Genomic DNA, 20,121 nt, shown 5'->3' on the forward strand with positions numbered 1-20,121 from the left:
CAAGGGGGGTGGGGAACCCATACAGGCGAGTAAAACACCCCAACAAAATGAGAACATTAAGGACGAGAAATTACAAACATTCAATGTCCAGGACGTACTGCTCCCAGGAATTGGAGATTAGGGTAAATGTGGTCGGCAGCTCCCAGCTCACCCCAGGCAGCTCACATTGTAGTGAAGACTATGTCCTACGGCCGGCAAAGGTGATAACTTCACATTACAGAGCATCTGTCTTGGCATGTCGATTCACTCCGAGTGCGCCCCTGATATGGACGCCAGGACTGCCCAGCGTTCTATGCCATAGTGTCAGGATCAGGGTGTGCTGACAGGCTGGGAGGTTTGATAGTAGTCCACCCATGTCCACTGCAGCAGCTACGCGGTAGGTTGTCCTTTGGTGATGTCTCCACTGTAGGATCCTCGATGCCCAATAGGTTACACGCCACTGACAAAGATCGGATTTGTCTCAGTTCTCCCTTAAATTGAGTCTAGGGGGGTTCCCCCAAGAATATTTGATCCCAGCATCTCTGAGGATGTGATCGGGCAGGAGGCTTTGCATTTGAGTAGGGTGGAGGCCACCAGGACCTGTTTCAGTGTAGGCTTTGAACCCTCATAGGTGAAGTCCGAACAACGCCTGGCCTCCCTGAGGATCCGCACCTTTAGTTGAAAATCATGTACGCACTTCAGGATATTTGCCGACGGGGCCGGCGCCTTCCTCCTGAGGCCCACTCTGAGTGCAATCTAACTTGAAGGGAAACTCAGGGGGTGTCCCCCAGAATGGAGCGAAAGAGGCCCGACACCAGTGCCTCAATTTCGCCGTTCCCCTCAACCTGAGCCATATCACGAATGCGGATGTTATTCCGGCAGGACCGGTTCTCCAAATTCTCCGTGTGGGCCTGGAGGTCCAAGTTATTTTGTTGTAGTTGAAGGATTTCTTGCTGGAGGTGCTAGAGTTCTTCATCCTGACCCGCTTTGCGTTCCTTCAACGTATTTATTCGTTCACCCGGAACGTCCACATCGCGCCGGACCTCTCAAGTCCGCTGAAAGCTCGTGCTTCATGGTGGACAGGTCCTCTCGGAGCAAGGAAAATGGCGACTCTATGAAGGATTGGCTGATCGGATCCTCTGGTGCACCGCCGTCTGCCGCCTCATCCGAGTGCTTTGCCGGTAATGTGCCTTTCGTCTGCTGAGCCACCGACTTAAGGAGCAAGTCTTTAACCAACCTGTCTTTTTTGCCTTTTGGTGCCGCCATCACACTGATTCTGTAGGGCCTTCCAGTGTGGGCGCTGCCCCGGGGCAAGCTGCTCACTGGGAAGGGCGATGTAAGTGAACTCAGATGCGCCGAGATGCCTGGGCTCTCTCCGCCCTCTCCTCTACAAATGCCGTGGGAGATATACTCGCCACGCCACCGGGGGCTCTTCTTAACGGTCTCTCTGCGTCAGGTCCGATGGGGACAGCTGCAAGGGTGTATGGCTAGTAGTGAACCTTGGGGCTTATCAGAACGAGTGAGATCAGGCCCTGCAGCCAGTCGTGTTTACTTGTGCCCTGGAGGGGAGGCCACTATGGCCAAACAATGTCCGCAGGTTGCAAGTCTCCGACCCCTCGGTTAAGTGCTGGTGCTGGGGAGGCCCTGCCAAGCCATCAGCCCGTAATTCCCGGCGTAGTGCACAGACCGGGCTCACCCCCAAGGCCTCTAAAGCGTAGTCGTGCTGTTGCCGCTGGGGGCGCTGCCTGGTGAGATATGTGGTGGTGGCTTCCCCTGTATGCACATCCGGGGGGTACCGCAGGAAGACCCTTGATGTCCAACGAGAGAACGTTTATTTGCAGCGGGCCCCTATATGCCAGACTCTGTTGGCCACCCCTTCAGGCTGATCCTGCAGCGGAGAAGGCCCGGACAGGCCGACCAGGCCACCAGCCCCAGGAATGGCACACAGCCCAGGCTCACCTCCTCTGTCTCTGGTGTGTGCTCAGATCAGTGCAGCCTGGCATGTTGCTGGAGGGTGGCCTTAGTATGCTGATGGCGGCCCCCATCGCCACTCCAGGGTCCGCCATAAGTTCAGCCATGGCGTTGTAAGGGGCCCGCTCTAGGCAGTCAAAAGCGCAGGCTCCCCCTCCTGCAGTGAGTAATCAACTGATGTCCCAACATTCCTTGGCCCGACCAGGCCCGCGAGCTGGAGCCCCGCACAGGCTGCTCTTCCTGAGCCCTCGCCATCCGCCTCTGGTGTGTCGGCTGAATGTGTGTCTGGTGTGTCGGCTGAATGCCACCAGGAGCTCTGTGCGGTGGCAGCTGCTTTATGGCATCAGCGGCCCCCCAATACTGCTCCGGGGGGCTGTGTTAAACACGCACAAAGGATCGAGGGTGCGGACCCTCCACCGCAGCCTCTCTAGGAGCTCTGGCGCGCTCCTGGCCGCTCTGCCACAGGCTCTCTGTGGCCTTGCTCCCGAAGGAATAGGATTCCGCATCTTCCCCGGATGTGCAGCGGCTCTCCCAGCACCACCCGGACAGGTTCTGGCACGCTTACACCGCTGGAAGTGCGGTAAAGGGCCCAGTGGGAGTGGAGAGCTGACAAACCGCGTCCTAACGAGATGCCATCTTGTCCACGCCCCTGGGTTGCCACTATATAAACCATGAACATTAGATCCTGAGCTAGAGAAAAGTAGTTCAATCAAGATATCAAGTCCCAATTTTTGTAAGTTTTTCCGTTTTATTCTTCTTTGGTCTTTTAGTAGAGTTAATCCAATCTTCACACGTACAAAAACAACCGCTGCCAACACGTGTTTCGTCAAGGTCATCAAAACCAAATGACTTCGTCAGGGCCTGGAGATTTCATGAGACTGTTATGTAGAAGTCCAGAAATAATAACTCCCAATTCACAATCTGCAACAAAATTAGACATGCAACATATGACGTATTAGTCAGTTTCAAAGGTGTCCTGTCCGTCCAAACACAGAAAAAGCAGTTCTTGTCCCAAATATCCAGGGACTAAGTCGCTCAATATTTTCACGATAGAAAAGTTACCTCCGAGTGCAGAGATCAAACAGAAACAAGTTCCCCAATGTAAACCGGCGTGCAGCTGCACGCCGGTTTACATTGGGGAACTTGTTTCTGTTTGATCTCTGCACTCGGAGGTAACTTTTCTATCGTGAAAATATTGAGCGACTTAGTCCCTGGATATTTGGGACAAGAACTGCTTTTTCTGTGTTTGGACGGACAGGACACCTTTGAAACTGACTAATACGTCATATGTTGCATGTCTAATTTTGTTGCAGATTGTGAATTGGGAGTTATTATTTCTGGACTTCTACATAACAGTTTCATGAAATCTCCAGGCCCTGACGAAGTCATTTGGTTTTGATGACCTTGACGAAACACGTGTTGGCAGCGGTTGTTTTTGTACGTGTGAAGATTGGATTAACTCTACTAAAAGACCAAAGAAGAATAAAACGGAAAAACTTACAAAAATTGGGACTTGATATCTTGATTGAACTACTTTTCTCTAGCTCAGGATCTAATGTTCATGGTTTAAATTGTACAAACGTGGCCCCTTTGGAGTCACATTTTGTCTGATCCTGGTTGGGTGACCAGTATCTGATCCTTTTTGAGCTTACCAAATAGTGTTTTGCATTAATAATTTTTTCTTTCCAGCGCAAACTTTCCCCACTCACCCGTTCTCCTTTGTGTTGTACGGTTGCCACTATAGAGCAGCAAAAAAGGTGTGATTGTTGCAGCTCTAATTTTTAATACCTGTTCATATATGTTCTTCTAAGTCTGTTGTGTTGAAGCCTGATAGATTGCTGATTATGTGCAAAAGTAATTTTTGATATTTTATACACACACTGAAAGTTGGTTGATTGATCCAGATGACATTGCTAAACAGTGTCTAAAATTTCATAGTTAATGGTGGATATATGCCTTCTAACGGATTTTTATAGAGGCTGTGAGTTTATGATTAATTTCTGGTAAGTGGAATTTTAACGTTATCACTGCGAGTTGTAAATTAGGGCCCTCTTACAGAAACTAAACCAAATGGGTTAATTTCTGTACAGTACACCCCTGGCAAAGCATTGAAATGTATTGCTAATATCCCTTCAGGTATGGGTTTGCAGAACCATGTATGGAGCTCGGCTCCAAACTTCACACACAGTGCACTAAACATTTTCCACTGGAGACATATTTACAATCGGCGTCCTATTACGCACACATCCACATCCAAATGGCACCCAGAAGTTCATGAAAGCGGGATCTCATGACACATTTTAAATCCTAAAATATAATACATTGCAGTACATTGCTGGGATATCTGTTAATTTTGCTTGAATAGAGCCTTCACTGTTCCTGGGTGGGCCCAATTGGCCCTCTATTGACCGTTTTCTTGGGGTTCCTCTTTCCTGGTTTCTGGGGGACCCCAAACCATTTTTAGGTCTCGCCTAGGCAGCGCGCATGTGCTGCTCTAGGAGGGCCTTTAGCCATCGGTCTTCACTTTACAGGCACTGCACTCGTACTTGTGGCGGCATCCACCTTGCAGGAGCGAGCAGCGGCGTGGGCACGCTAATTACAAACATATGGCCGCTGCTCGCTCCCGCAAGGTGGATGCCGCCACAGTGCGAGTGCTTGAAAAGTGAAGACTGTGAAGACCGATTTTTTTTTAGTTGATACTTCCTGCCTTGAGGACGGTTCTACGTTATACTAAAACCGCAATCGCTTAATAAAGTCCTTTCCCCGCTCCTCTGCACAATATTGTAATGCTTAGTAATCCGTAGTGCTCCCGTAGTGGCCTGTACCTTTAAATTGCCGCTTCCTCTTGGATTTGTAGGCGGGTCACGGGTGACGCTCATTCTCTCCTGCCTCCGATAGACTACCCGGGGGCAGCAATGATGCCGGTCTTAATCAAAGTTGGGCCCCTGGTAGGTGTAGACTTCCTCCTTTGCAGGAGTGCCCTATAATGCCAGTCTTTATTCGCAGGCGGATGCCGCCCATTGTCTCACAAAGGTCCCTGGCTGCAGCAGTGATGCTGGTCTTCACACTCCGTGGGCGGGCCCCTGAGGTAACTCTCAGCCGCCCATTGTCTCACCTCTGGTCAGTGGTCGAAGCCCACATTAGTAAAGTCAATCCACTGCCTCTCTTGACACGATCACCTCCTGCCCAACTGTGTGCGTAAGCCAGATGCCCCATGAACACTCTCCTCAATTTACCCTGGGTTGCGGCAACGACTCTGCTGATCTTCTTCTTTGGCACAGGTACAGCTTCTTATCTCAATGTCTCTGCAGTGAAAGTAACAAAATGGTACTGGCCACAGTTGCCCCCTGCCTTTAATATGGTTACATGACCTGGGGTGCATTTTCAAATCCTGCTATGGAACCGACATTGCGCTGCCTGTTGTGTGAGTGAAGCTTGCACTGCTTTGTGTGTGTGTGAAGCTTGCATGTGTGTGTGTGTGTGTGTGTGTGTGTGTGTTTGTGAGAAGCTTGTCCTACTGCTGCCCATACTGCATTCAGTCAGTGTCTCTGCGAGGGAACCTGCATTGCGCTGCCTGTTGTGTGTGTGTGAGTGAAGCTTGCACTGCTTTGTGTGTGTGTGTGTGTGAAGCTTGCATTGCGCTGCCTGTTGTGTGTGTGAGTGAAGCTTGCACTGCTTTGTGTGTGAGTGAAGCTTGCCCTGCTGCTGCCCATACTGCATTCAGTCAGTGTCTCTGCGAGGGAACCTGCACTGCGCTGCCTGTTGTGTGTGTGTGTGTGAAGCTTGCACTGCTGAGTGTCTGTGTGAGTGAATATTGCACTGCTGTGTTTGTGTGTGAAGCTTGCACTGCTGAGTATCTGTCTGTCTGTCTGTCTGTCTTGCACTGCTGCTGCCCATACTGCATTCAGTCGGCGTCCCTGTGTGCTAATGCACTTTTTTAAAAAGTGCATTAGCTCTGGCTGCTTCGTGTGTCCATAAATGTTTCCTGAATCACTTTGCATGACCCAGTGTGCAGTAATTGCATAGCTCTTCAATCCCTGGCAGCACAACACCCAGGATAATGTGCTGCATGGCTAAAGGCTTAGAAGGTCCCAAAAGCGAGACCTATTGGCAATGCCAATGCTTGTTATTGAGTTTTCTTTGGTTTGGATATCTGTCACTGCTGGGTGAACCCCCATGGTTCTTTCACTGACATGTCTGTGGAATCCTTATTTTGTGCATTCATCTTGGTGCTACTGCATGATTCCAAGCAGTATATTGTCTGGTTGCTTAACAGTGTTTTGAGAGTGTGGATTTCTGTTGCTTCTCGGGGGACTTGTATAGTATTCACAGTGCTTCCATAGGCTTGGCTTCTGTTGCTCCTGGTTTGAGTCCATATAGTACACTGTTATTTTACGGTATCTCTAGGTTGGGGCCTGTGTTGCACCTGGGTGTACTTCATATAGTACCCCAATGGTGGACATAAAATTATACATCAGTGACCGTATATTGTTTAGGAAGTAGTCCTAAGATGGTAACTATGCGCATGAGCGATTTTGTGTATTCTGTCTTTGCAACTCTTCATGCTCATCGGTGTGATATCATCATATCTGTTTTGTAATACCTCTACTTTGTAAGGAAGAACTGTTTGGATTGGTTCTTGCCTCAAAACTTGAATAATAGCATTGAAATACTTGCAAGATCCAGTGCAAGTAATATCGACCAAGCTGTTGAGAAAACGGATAAATCCGTTGTGCATTTCAGAAAATAAGGAAAAAACACTGTGGCATGTTTTTTAATTAAAGCCAGGATTCCGTTTGTGCTGATCTTCCCTTCTCTTAGATGGTGGTTGTTAAAACCTGTACAAAGGACAAAACCTTTTGCAGCCTTTATGTAAAAGAAGAATGGTTGCCAGGGAGCAAAATTTTGAATTTTTCTGTTTGGGCATGAAATCCAAAGATGCTTCAAGCATTTTAAGGTAAATGCCTGCTAGGTTTATGAATTATTTATACAGCCCACAATGACCCTAAGGCAGTAGTCTTCAAACGTTTAATGCCACACTCCCCACCGTCCCCCAGTGGAAGAAAAATCATTGGGTCCCCCTCAGAATTTTTCATAATTATTCTATTAAATTGGCAATGTTCAAATATGTCTAGACTTATTTAAACATTGTAGTTCAGTTCTGTTGTCATTTTAAAAATCAATCAAATACATGATTGTCAAACATACTATTCTGGTCAGGAAGACCTTATTAACGTGTAAAAGTATCCACAGTGTGATTTATTAGAAATTGGGGTCGTGGATGGTTGTGGAGTTTAATAGAATATCTACTCGTCCTGTAATAAAATCCACTTGTCCCTTTGGTGCCATGCATTGTGGTGACAAATTATGGCAGCAATCTCATTATATAAAACCTCTGATAATTGCCTCTCGGATTATGCCAGGGCGCATGCTATAGTAGAGTTTGATTACTAGTAATTTCCTTGCTGTTACCTTTCCACAGACCTACATACTGAGGCTGGAAGTAGCGGTAAGCAATAGTTTCAGGTTTCAAATGCCTTTTTGGATCTGTGCAAACTAAGGGACTTGCATGTTTTAGGGGTTTTCAGTAGTTCTTCTCTAATCTTTTCCCATACTGATAAATGTTAGAAACTTACTCCTGACAAGGGCAGAAGTAAAACTTCTTTTTTTCAGGGTTGGGGGAAAAAAGTGGTTGGATGTAAAGTTAGCTTGTAAACTTGCAACTGATTGTCACATGAGCAAGTCATTACATGCATATTAGTTCGTGCTAAAATGCCGTTCACAAATATTTTCTAGGAGTACAATTTCCTGGCCTGCTAATGTAAATTCTTGTGAAATCATGAAAGCTGTAAATTGAACTAATGAAAGGGACATAAACCGTGGCTGCACCTTTGTGACTTTCTTTAAGAATTGTGCTCCTAATTAGGTCTGGTATTAACCAAGCCCTTTTCTTTTTATTAAATTCTATCTCTCTAGCTCTCTGATGGCTTCACTGTGAGTAACCGCATTCTGCTCTTTCACAAGGAGCATATTGGCACACAAAGTAGTTTTGTTCAGTGCCAGTGACTACTGTGGCAATGTGTGCTTTCTGAAACCCAAAAATATTTTTGCTTTTTGCCAAAGTTTGTTATAATGGCGAGGCCCCAGCAGCTCCCACAGCAATAACGTTTTACAAAAACCATGTCAAAACAAGATACGCTCTGACAAAGCCGAAAGGCTGACCACCAATGTCAGACCAATTGACTTTGCCAATGCTGGTTTGTTTCCATGTTTCCCATACTCTTGTTGAAACTGTTTACACTGATTTCCCATTATGAATATTTTTGGGAAATACTAGCATGCATAAACTAATTTTAGTAAATGGTGCTTCAAAGAAATGGTTCCTAAAATGTCACAGTAGTTTAGCAATGTTTTTTCCCCAGTTGCCTTTTTGTGTGAACATTTTATCTTAAAGGCAAAGAGCTTTCGAGCTTCGCCAAACATTTGCAGCTAACCAGAGAGCATTTTGGGAGAATTTTACATAGCCTCATATTGTTTTATACTAGAATCGCTGTCAGTAGTGCAGTCCAAGCTTACAACATTTCCTTAGTGCGCTCACCCTAATAATAAAGGCTTTGCATTAAAGAACCATAGATACAAGTTGGAACACCATTAAGATATGGACACAAATATTACCTTAACTGTACACAATCTCTTTCCCGGATTCTAGTGTGGTACTGTAGACTAGCAGCCAAAGGGTTTGTGCTGCAGAGGGTTGGGCCTACTTTTCCCAAGGACATCATAAACATGAAACCTTGTTGTCCTTGACCCCAAACAATATGTCCTGGGCGTCTGGCTACCGGAATTCCACACCCCTGCTGTTTTGAAGAATATTTGGAGTCCCTTCCCATTTGACACGTACGCACAGCCTGGTATATTAAACATAAATGACAAAAGATGTTAATGATGGCCAATTACAGAGCGACCTACTGCTGCTCATTTTTTTCTACTTAAAACAAAGTACGATTATCAGCATAATGCTTCTTCTGGCCAGAGCCTATACTCCTCCTGGGATCACTTGAGGCCCCATAGGAGGGCCCGACCCACAGTTTGAATTCTCCAGCCCTTAGGATTGGTGATCACAGAAACTACGCTAGTCTGGATCCTCTAGCTACTCTAAAACATGCTATATTTATGAGATTGGTACCAGTCGATGAATCCAAGATGTTGGATAGGAATCACAGCAATGTATAAATGCTGGTCTGACCTTATCACAAGTTAGCACCACATTTCTAGCTGAGTGGGAAGATAAGTCACTGGTGTATCCAGAATTGCAGAACTCGCCCACATAAATGAATTAGAGTCAACTAAAATAGAGTGAGGTTGCTTCTCGTTGGCGCAAAAAGTGCTGTTGAAGAAATATACATGATAATATTCAAGAAGAAATAGGTAGAGAACAACATCAAACCTACTACTTACCTATATCTAAGGCCATACCTGAGAAATCAGCCAAATTGTTGTGAAAACTACATGTCTTTCTTTTACTTTTGTAAATGCAGCCATTCGCCACTGATTTACAGCCTTGTGATCAGCATGTACTGCGGTAAACTGCAAAGTTACTGCAGTATACCGCAGACCAATATATAACTAAGCGCTTTGTCATGTATTACTTTAATAGTACTTACCCAATTTAGAACAAATACCAATAATTACCGCTCTACTGCACGCCGCTCTACTGCATGCCCCTCTACTGCATGCCCCTCCACTCTACGCCACTCTGTGCCCCTCGAATGTAAGCCACTGTATGCCATTCCATTCTATTCCACTCCACTCTGCTATTCTACAGTATGCCACTCCACTTTAAGCCACTCTGCTGGACGCTACTTCCCTCTACACCACTCCACTCTAAAACACTCCAGTTTAAGCCACTCTATTGTACACCTCTCCACTTCACGCTACTCCATTCTACGTCACTTAACTCCTCTCCTTTATATGCTACTACACTCTATGCCACTTGACTGTACGCCTCTCCACTCTACGTCTCGCCGCTCTATGCTGTTGCATTCTATGCCACTCTATCCAGGTCCACTTTACCAGCTCCACTCCACCCAACTCTGTGCCACTCCACTCTGCAATTCCACCCCACTTGACTCTACTCCACTCAAATCTATGCCGACAGTACGCCACTCCACTTTTCGGTATTCCTCTCTGCGGCTCTCCACTCTACTCCATGCTATTCTACTTTACTTCACTCCACTTAACACCACTATACTGTGCACCACTCCACTCTACTTTTTTCCCTCTTCCCCCCTCCATTCTATGCCACTCCCTCTACGCTGTTCTACCCTAGGCCCCGCCACTCAATTCTCCTCCACTCTGTGCTCCTCCATAATATTGATATGTTTATATATGTATATTTTTTAAGTTCTCGGAGCACCATAGTACCACCTAGGAAGTACTATAGTGCTTAAAAAATAATTTAAAAACAAATGGTACAAAGTTACAAATGCGCTGTACTACACTATATTTCACAAGTATAGTGTAGTCCAGTTTATTTTCATTTTTTTCCATATTTACTTTATAATAAAATTAATGACTGCACTACCGTGGTACTACCTAGAAAGTACGGTGCTTAGAATTTAAAAAAAAATTATTCGGAATAAAAATATTGCATTGTGCTACACAATATTTCTCAAAGTATACTACGGCGTATTCTTGTTTTATATTTTACATATTTTTTTTTAATTTTCAGGTATCTACCTCTGTACTTTGTAAGTACTAGCGTGGTACTGCATAAACTTAAAAAAAATATATAGAAAAATATAAATACATTTCCCTACCCATTACTACTTTAATAAAGTGGAAATGGGAAGGGAACAAAACTGCCACTCCACTATGTTGCAGGGATTCTGCTCATACACAGACCCAGGACCTCAGTGAATTGTGGTGGACCAAAAAACTCATCTCAGTACCTACAACCCCTAACCGACTAGCATCAGTGTCACATTAGCAGCTCTTCGTCCTATCGCAAAGGAACCAATGATTAGACAACCCAGAACATGCAACTTAGGTTACTCTCAGGAATGGTGGGAATCAAGAACACTCTTTTGTTTGTTATTCTCATACCAGTCCACAACGTGAGTGAATAGACACCGAAAAGTTTAAAATTTTTATTTTTTTGCGTGCTCCAAGATGCAGTATTATTGCTAACATAAGCAGCAGGCATATGATTAAAAATAATACGATCAGCATTGTTGCAATTCCATAAAACACCAAGGGAGAAATCATCTTATAATTATTGTGGAAACAGGTCCTATAGTGCCTTATATACCACTCTCCCTAGCTAGGAACTATGTTTTATATAATAATAGAAGGTCTCTTAGACTTGAATGTGGAACCCCATACCTCCAAGATCAGTAGAGATGAATCACATCAGGATCTGCAAAAGCTCTCTCTTTCTGGAAACAGATTTTGTCCAAGTGCTCAAATCATGCATGCAGTGCAATATTAAAGGCGCCAGAATTTTAATTAGCTGCAGCTGCGTGCATGTTGTGTCTTAGCGTGGGCCGATCAGCCCGAATAACAGCTAACATTGTTATGATAACCTTGGAGGCTTCAGCACTCATTATGCAGACTAAGGTTCCGATGTAAGTCTAGGGATGTTGAAAACAAGCCATTCTCATGTGAAGAAATTCACGCAGCCTAACTTACAACTACAGTTACATACATTGTTGTGTGCAAAAGCAGCAAAAAGGTAAAATGGCATTTAAACTTCTAAAAAGCCTATGCTAACATAGCAATGTGTGCCAGCAGGGCCCTGCCTTCACTACAACTACACCCTGTTCCACTCTACACTACTCTTCTTTATGCCTCATCACTGTACGCCGCCTCATTGTAAACCACTCTACTCTATACCGGTCCACTTTATCCAGCTGCATGCCACTTTACTCTACGACACTGTATGCCACACAACTGTTTCACACTACGCCACTCCACTGTATGACACTGTCCTCAATTGTACTCTGTCTCCCCACTTAACGTCACTCCACTTAACAACAGTACACTCTACGATTTGAAACACTTATTAATAAAAAAATAAAAACTATTGAAATTCAATGAAAAAACAGCATAGGTTTAAACTTGGTTATAACTAGGAAAATTGTATTTATTGTTTTTATACAAACAAACTTAAACTATACAAACATTAGAAATTATAAAGTTGTAGGTATATTGTAAATTGATAATTTACGCACCACCTTCAAAGTATGATAGCTGGCGCACCTCCATACACTGTGTAGTGAATTTGGTAGCCACAACACAGTAGACCTTTTCATATTACACAACTTATACCATCTGAAATCATAAAATTCTTAATAACACTTAAAACATCGTAAATCTCATAATTTGTGAGACCACAATGCATGATAGAGTGGCGAGTTATAATTAATGTAATGTGGCCACAGACTTCACTACACTTTGTATGAAGGTGTGCAAATTCAAATTATTCGAAGGATGTGCGTAAATTATACATTTAAGGTAGAACTATAACTTTTTAGACTTTCTAATGTTTGTGTAGTTTTAGTTTGGTTTGTGTAGAAACAACAAATAATGTTTTCCTAGCTAGAACTATGTTTAAACCTTTGGTTTTTGAAACACACCTCTGCGCGCACACACTCACACTCCCACAAAACCACTTGCACACCTACTCAGACCCATACAGCCACTCACAAACCCATTTTCGCACCCACACAGTTACTAACAGAGCTACTCATTCAGTCATACAGCCACTCACCATTTTATTTATTCATCCACAGAACCACTTACATACCCATTCACACATCAATAGTCACATGCGCGCCCGCTCATTCATGTGTGCAGCCACTCACACAAAAAATTACTGTGCAAAACAGCCACTCACACACTCACCCACTTACCCAAACATCCACTTACCCACCCAGTCACTCACCCATAGAGCCATTCACACAGCCACCTTGGTCACCGATACAGAGAGACACTCTCGCTCTCACCCACTCAGACACCCTTATAAAACCACTCAGACACCCACCCAGACACTTATACACATAGTCACAGTGTCACTCAGATGATGTATATTAGATACAGTATCACTCAGGTGATGTATATTAGACACAGTATCACTCAGGTGTATATTAGATACAGTATCACTCAGAGGATGTATATTAGAAACTGTATCACTCAGTCGTACAAAAAGAATAGTTATGCTGTAGCTTAATATATATATTTAACTCTCAGAAACTTTTAGGAAACACTCCCAACTCACTGGATAATATAATCAGTGACATCATTTGAGATGTCTCGAGTGATGTAACTGACCATGTCATGAGTGATGTAATATGCGAGGTCATAAGTGGTGCATTGCTGGAACAGAAGTTATATTTGGCTTTAGTAACTATAACTGCTGAAATTCACTGTACGAGTGAAATCTGAGCCGAACTATAGCTTTTTGTAATCCACTTGTGATAATATATTGTCAACGTATACTAAATGCATTTTGGTTAAGGGTTGTTATGGCTATCTTTTAATCAGTGCAGTGAAAAGTGACTTATGCTTCTTTGCCAAATAATCACTCGAAGCCCACATGTAGAGTCGGCACTGTGTATCAAATTTATTTGCTAAACAGAAACTATTACAGGGGATAGATAAGCCCACTTTTCTCAGCTGGTCGTATTTGAAACATAATTAACTATTCAAGTCGATCCACAAACCACAGTTCAGTCACCTCTAAGTATTTTTCTACCTGTCTCAAACTTAAAAAATGAATTTACAAAAATCCAAACAAACATGCCCTTGGCATAAACACTATGCCAATTTTTGTTCTAGTGAAAAAACGAGATACAGTATTTGAATAGGCAGTCCAACGTTTGGTACCCATTTATATTTCACTCCCCTTAACAAACTGCTTACAATTTTGCAGACTCAAACCTTTATGCATCTATAGTTTTTTTTTAACAAATTTCATGCACAATTTGACTTATTTTTTTAAAGGTTTCTTTTAGCAGTCAATACCGTTTGCTTCTTTTTCCTACCTGTCTGTACCTTAAGCATAAAGGTATTTCGACCTCATTTGCAAAATAAACCTATAACTCCACATGTTTATTTGTATGTGTAACTACTGTCCACTTATAACTTTCCTGTTAAGGGGGAAACTCAGTCTTGTAAAATGTTTGTCTATCCCAAACACATTCTTACAGTTGTGTGTTTATATTTCCTTTTCCAGTTCATATGAGAGATCCCAACAATCAACTTCATGTGATAAAAAACCTGAAAATAGCTATTAACAACATTGTCACGCAGTCACCCCAGCCTGGATCCATACGGAAACTTCTGAATGATGTGGTTTCTACTAGCCAGCCACCGGATGGATTAGTAGCTAATGTGATTACTGCAGGCGATTATGATCTCAATATCAGTGGTATGTATTTCCATTACACAGTCTGCATTGTACAATTGTTATAGTTATTTATTGTTTGGATTTTAGCTTTTGTAAAACAATTAGACCACATTGCTCATGCTTTCAGGCACGATTTAAAAGATTTGTATAGGAAAATACTTTTTTAATTTTCTCAGAGTTTTCATCGCCCACCTTGCTGATCATGTTGCATTGATTGGAGCCTTTATGTTTACACTTTGATTTCTGCCACCCTGGTTACGAATGCGTGAAGTACTGCATTTGACTATGTCTTGTCCCTTCATCTCGTAATAAAGGCATTTGAAAACTTTTAGCTTACAGCTCCAGATATGATTTTAACGTGGGAGTGAGTGTCTGTCCACATTTTTTAACTTTTGACTAAAACTATCTTTTAGGGCATAAAAAAGTGACTCTAATTCCTGATAAGAGTATTTTTCAGTAAGAAAAAAGTAGATAATTTGCTTATTTTTTTCTTTCCAAATTTGTTTTATTAGTTGTTCGGGTTTGCAAGCGAGTAATATATTACACATCAATTTTGATCATGTTTTGTATGCCGGGTTATTGTTACAATATAGTAGTACCATCAGCTAGTAATCATACACTAACATATACATGTTCTAACATAGAATGACAACTCACATACTTACCAACGATCCTCTGTCCAATCAATTGTCAACATTACATTTTTAAATAAACTTTTGGTCCGACCCCTCTAACTCCCTCCCACATTAGTCCCCTCCCCAAAAACATTCCCTGAACTCTGCCGCTATGAATTAATCTGACCTGTTCCACAATGTTTCCTGCTAGGGCAAAAGTCCCAACAAAGAAAAAAGGGAGGGGGGGGGGGGAGGGGAATAGGCACACTGACTCAATCCGTGGTATAGTTGGAATCTAGCACTTCATGGAGAATTATGTGGTGTATCCAAACAATCGTTGGCTTCCCCCACCCGTCTCAGATTTAAACTGTTTTATCAAATGAGCCTAATAATTTGTTTATTTAAGGACACAGTGGTACGCATGTCATACAACGTATGGATTTTTTGTAAATGGGAGTTCGGAGTAAACGAAAATATGTATTTTTCATCATAAAGTGACTGAGGATCATTCTGGACAACTAGGGGAGCATCCTTTTGTCAAATGTCATTGATACGGACACATTACTAGGAGAGCGCAGGTGCAAGCTTGTTTAGAGGTTCCTGTGTCATTCACTCAAGCATGCTTTCCCACTGTTCACGATTCAGAAAAGGGGGTGGTGATGAACAGAGTGTCTGAATTAAGCAGACCACTCTTACCCAGTCCAAAGATCAGGGCTTGATCCATCACCGTTATTATTCTCCTCACTGCCCCATCCCAGCTCAGAACCTGGCTATATGCAAATTAGTCTGTCCCTGGCCCAGTGCATCATGGGAACAGGGCAGACCAAACTACCAAGCCAATTCTTCACCAGAAAGGAGACAAGCTACCGGGGACCGGTTTCTGGCATTTCAGCCTCTTCGGCCCGGCTTGCTTGAATCCTGATGGAGCAGTGAGAAAGGGACTCATGTCTGAGTATACCCTGCCACACCTATAGTGGCCAAAAACGATTCAGAAAAGGGGGTGGTGATGAACAGAGTGTCTGAATTAAGCAGACCACTCTTACCCAGTCCAAAGATCAGGGCTTGATCCATCACCGTTATTTATCTCACTGCCCCATCCCAGCTCAGAACCTGGCTATATGCAAATTAGTCTGTCCCTGGCCCAGTGCATCATGGGAACAGGGCAGACCAAACTACCAAGCCAATTCTTCACCAGAAAGGAGACAAGCTACCGGGGACCGGTTTCTGGCATTTCAGCCTCTTCGGCCCGGCTTGCTTGAATCCTGATGGAGCAGTGAGCCAGGTTCTGAAACTGGGATGGTGCAATGAGCTAAAAAACGGTGTTGGATCTAGCCCTGATCTCTTGACTGGGTGAGAGTACTCTGCTTAATTCAGAGACTCTGTCCATCACCACCCCTTGTTGTAAATAATTTTGTCCACCCTAAGCGTGGAAGGGTATACTCAGATGTGAGTCCCTTGCTCATTGCACCATCAGGATTCAAGCAAGCCGGGCCGAAGACGCCTGAAATGGCAGAAACCGGTCCCCGGAAGCTTGTTTCCTTTCCAGTGTAAGAATTGGCTTTTGTAGTCTGGTCTGCCCTGTTCCCATGATGCACTGGGCCAGGGACAGACTAATTTGCATACAGCCAGGTTCTGAAACTGGGATGGTGCAATGAGCTAAAAAACGGTGTTGGATCTAGCCCTGATCTCTTGACTGGGTGAGAGTACTCTGCTTAATTGAGAGACTCTGTCCATCACCACCCCTTGTTGTAAATAATTTTGTCCACCCTAAGCGTGGAAGGGTATACTTAGATGTGAGTCCCTTGCTCATTGCACCATCAGGATTCAAGCAAGCCGGGCCGAAGACGCCTGAAATGGCAGAAACCGGTCCCCGGAAGCTTGTTTCCTTCCCAGTGTAAGAATTGGCTTTTGTAGTCTGGTCTGCCCTGTTCCCATGATGCACTGGGCCAGGGACAGACTAATTTGCATACAGCCAGGTTCTGAAACTGGGATGGTGCAATGAGCTAAAAAACGGTGTTGGATCTAGCCCTGATCTCTTGACTGGGTGAGAGTACTCTGCTTAATTCAGAGACTCTGTCCATCACCACCCCTTGTTGTAAATAATTTTGTCCACCCTAAGCGTGGAAGGGTATACTCAGATGTGAGTCCCTTGCTCATTGCACCATCAGGATTCAAGCAAGCCGGGCCGAAGACGCCTGAAATGGCAGAAATCGGTCCCCGGAAGCTTGTTTCCTTCCCAGTGTAAGAATTGGCTTTTGTAGTCTGGTCTGCCCTGTTCCCATGATGCACTGGGCCAGGGACAGACTAATTTGCATACAGCCAGGTTCTGAAACTGGGATGGTGCAATGAGCTAAAAAACGGTGTTGGATCTAGCCCTGATCTCTTGACTGGGTGAGAGTACTCTGCTTAATTCAGAGACTCTGTCCATCACCACCCCTTGTTGTAAATAATTTTGTCCACCCTAAGCGTGGAAGGGTATACTCAGATGTGAGTCCCTTGCTCATTGCACCATCAGGATTCAAGCAAGCCGGGCCGAAGACGCCTGAAATGGCAGAAACCGGTCCCCGGAAGCTTGTTTCCTTCCCAGTGTAAGAATTGGCTTTTGTAGTCTGGTCTGCCCTGTTCCCATGATGCACTGGGCCAGGGACAGACTAATTTGCATACAGCCAGGTTCTGAAACTGGGATGGTGCAATGAGCTAAAAAACGGTGTTGGATCTAGCCCTGATCTCTTGACTGGGTGAGAGTACTCTGCTTAATTCAGAGACTCTGTCCATCACCACCCCTTGTTGTAAATAATTTTGTCCACCCTAAGCGTGGAAGGGTATACTCAGATGTGAGTCCCTTGCTCATTGCACCATCAGGATTCAAGCAAGCCGGGCCGAAGACGCCTGAAATGGCAGAAACCGGTCCCCGGTAGCTTGTTTCCTTCCCAGTGTAAGAATTGGCTTTTGTAGTCTGGTCTGCCCTGTTCCCATGATGCACTGGGCCAGGGACAGACTAATTTGCATACAGCCAGGTTCTGAAACTGGGATGGTGCAATGAGCTAAAAAACGGTGTTGGATCTAGCCCTGATCTCTTGACTGGGTGAGAGTACTCTGCTTAATTCAGAGACTCTGTCCATCACCACCCCTTGTTGTAAATTATTCCCACTGTTCAGGCTTATATGGTTACAGGCGAAAAAACTACTTGTATGGTATTCATCCGTGTCCTGATTTCGCTTCCAAGTATTGCTGCTGAATCTCAGATCAGTACTGATGCAGCTATTTTTTCCTAATTATTTTCATTTCTATTAAATGAGCAGTAGACGTTCTCGGTGAATCATTTTCTGAACAGGTTTGTATTTTGCGCGATAGCAGTACCTTTAGAAACCTAAACACAATCCACAACATGTATTTATTGTTCAAAACTAAAACTTTTTTTGGGAACACTGGTAGAGGCTTTACAAGTGACAAGGTGTTTACGCACTTGAGATGCTTCCCATCACTGTTATTGTTCTTTGCTGTGTCATGAGCGAAGGCCAAGTACATGCAAATTACTCCACTTCACTCCAGCAGGAGCAAGGTGATGTGACACAACAGACCATGTACCTTACAAACAGGCAGCGCCAAACATTTTCTGTCCCTTTGAGTTTAAGTTGGTGTCAGCCATTGAAAACTGTAGCCCAATCATGCCACTTGAGTAACTGTCTATTTCAAGGAGATGTGAAGATTGTTTTACTCATGTAGGTAAATCCACAATGTGAATTCATGGTGTGCCTGGAGCTTAACTGTACATCTTCAAGACTTAATTCCCCAGTTTTCATATCGATGGCTTGTGTAGTTAGTTGAACGATTCAGCAGTGTTGGATACTAGTGATTACTTGAATATGAACAGACATCAAATTACTGATTCTTTTGTTGCTGGATTTTACAATCCATATTTTGCTGTAAATTAAATAATATTGCTTTTTTGCCATAGTCGATCCCTAATCAATGAGAAAAAAACCATCTATGTAGGCTTTCTAGAAACTTGTCCCTGTTTCTGATATCACAGTCAGGGTGACAACAAATTTGCTTTCGGTGAAATGCTAATTGAAAGACTGATGCGCATTTCAGCTGTTTGTGGTCTGCCCAAACTGGCATGGCGTGTTACACAGCATGATTGTGCCTGCTGGTTTCATTGTAGGTAAAGTCTTATTATTCAGTATCTTGCCCTGCTCTTTATTCATGCCAAGATCTTGATCACACCCGGAAGGTTTTTTTTTGCCCCCATAGTCCACTATCATGCCCATGGGTTCCTGCAGAGCAAAAAAAACGGACTGTTGTTCCACAGCCTCTCCTCTCAGATAATACTAGAAGGAAGAACTCTTTATAAAGTTAGAAATATGCCTCCAGATAACTTGGCAGTATTTGTAAAAAGGGCTCCCCACTCCCCCTAACTTAGTGCACACTTGCCCTTACCAAGCTTTATGTAAGTCTTTTAATGAACTAACCTAGTATAAGGCAAGTGTTTCAAAATAAAATCATTGATCAGACTTAAATTGGCAATGACCTTCATTAAAAATGGATGTGCGTTACAAGTATGCCATAATGAAAAGTGTAACACCAGACTTCCATAAATCTGCCAGGCTGAAAAAAGTCTTTTCTCAGAGTAGCCCTTGAATGCGCATCTGCTGCTTGCAGAAAAGATGTCCTTTGCAACCCCACGACTTAAACGATGATCCTCTCTTCTCCTTAGTTCTATAGTATCCTTTTGAGTCTCTCTCACAATGTGAAAAAAACTAAACATCGCTGTTCCTTCTGACATGCTTGAGAATGTGGTGGGAAATACACACTTGTTGGATATTGATAGCCTAATAACCATGCCTTATAATGCATTGTGTGTAGAAGCGACATTCATCTTGTGTGCTCATAGAAATGATTATGCACTAAGAAACCTTTGTTACAAAGAAACATTTCATATGTAGCATAATTGTGTTAATAGGATCAACTTAACCCCTTCGCCACTGGCGGGATTCCCCCGCTGAGCTGGGGGGCGCGTACAGCGCCACATGCTCATGACGAGGTCAGCTCGTCATGACCACGCCCGTTCCAATGGAACGTTCAGCACAGCAGGGGAATCAGCCCAGCGTGCGAGCGTTCCAAGTAACGGGCGTGGTCATGACGAGC

At 43.9% G+C, this 20,121-nt stretch overlaps 1 protein-coding gene across 4 annotated transcripts in view; it reads left to right on the top strand.

Moving 5' to 3' along the window:
* TRAPPC8 (trafficking protein particle complex subunit 8) overlaps nt 1-20,121 on the top strand; it is a 1,467,367-nt gene that overhangs the window by 169,213 nt on the left and 1,278,033 nt on the right. For all 4 annotated transcript variants that reach the window (XM_078687367.1, XM_078687364.1, XM_078687365.1 and 1 more), the window contains exon 2: nt 14,186-14,380. In XM_078687367.1, coding sequence (XP_078543493.1) covers nt 14,191-14,380 — 190 coding nt within the window. In that variant the 5' untranslated portion in view covers nt 14,186-14,190. The remainder of the gene's footprint in view (nt 1-14,185; nt 14,381-20,121) is intronic.

Source organism: Lissotriton helveticus, chromosome 4_1 (assembly GCF_964261635.1).
Source record: "Lissotriton helveticus chromosome 4_1, aLisHel1.1, whole genome shotgun sequence".
Taxonomy (NCBI): domain Eukaryota; kingdom Metazoa; phylum Chordata; class Amphibia; order Caudata; family Salamandridae; genus Lissotriton; species Lissotriton helveticus.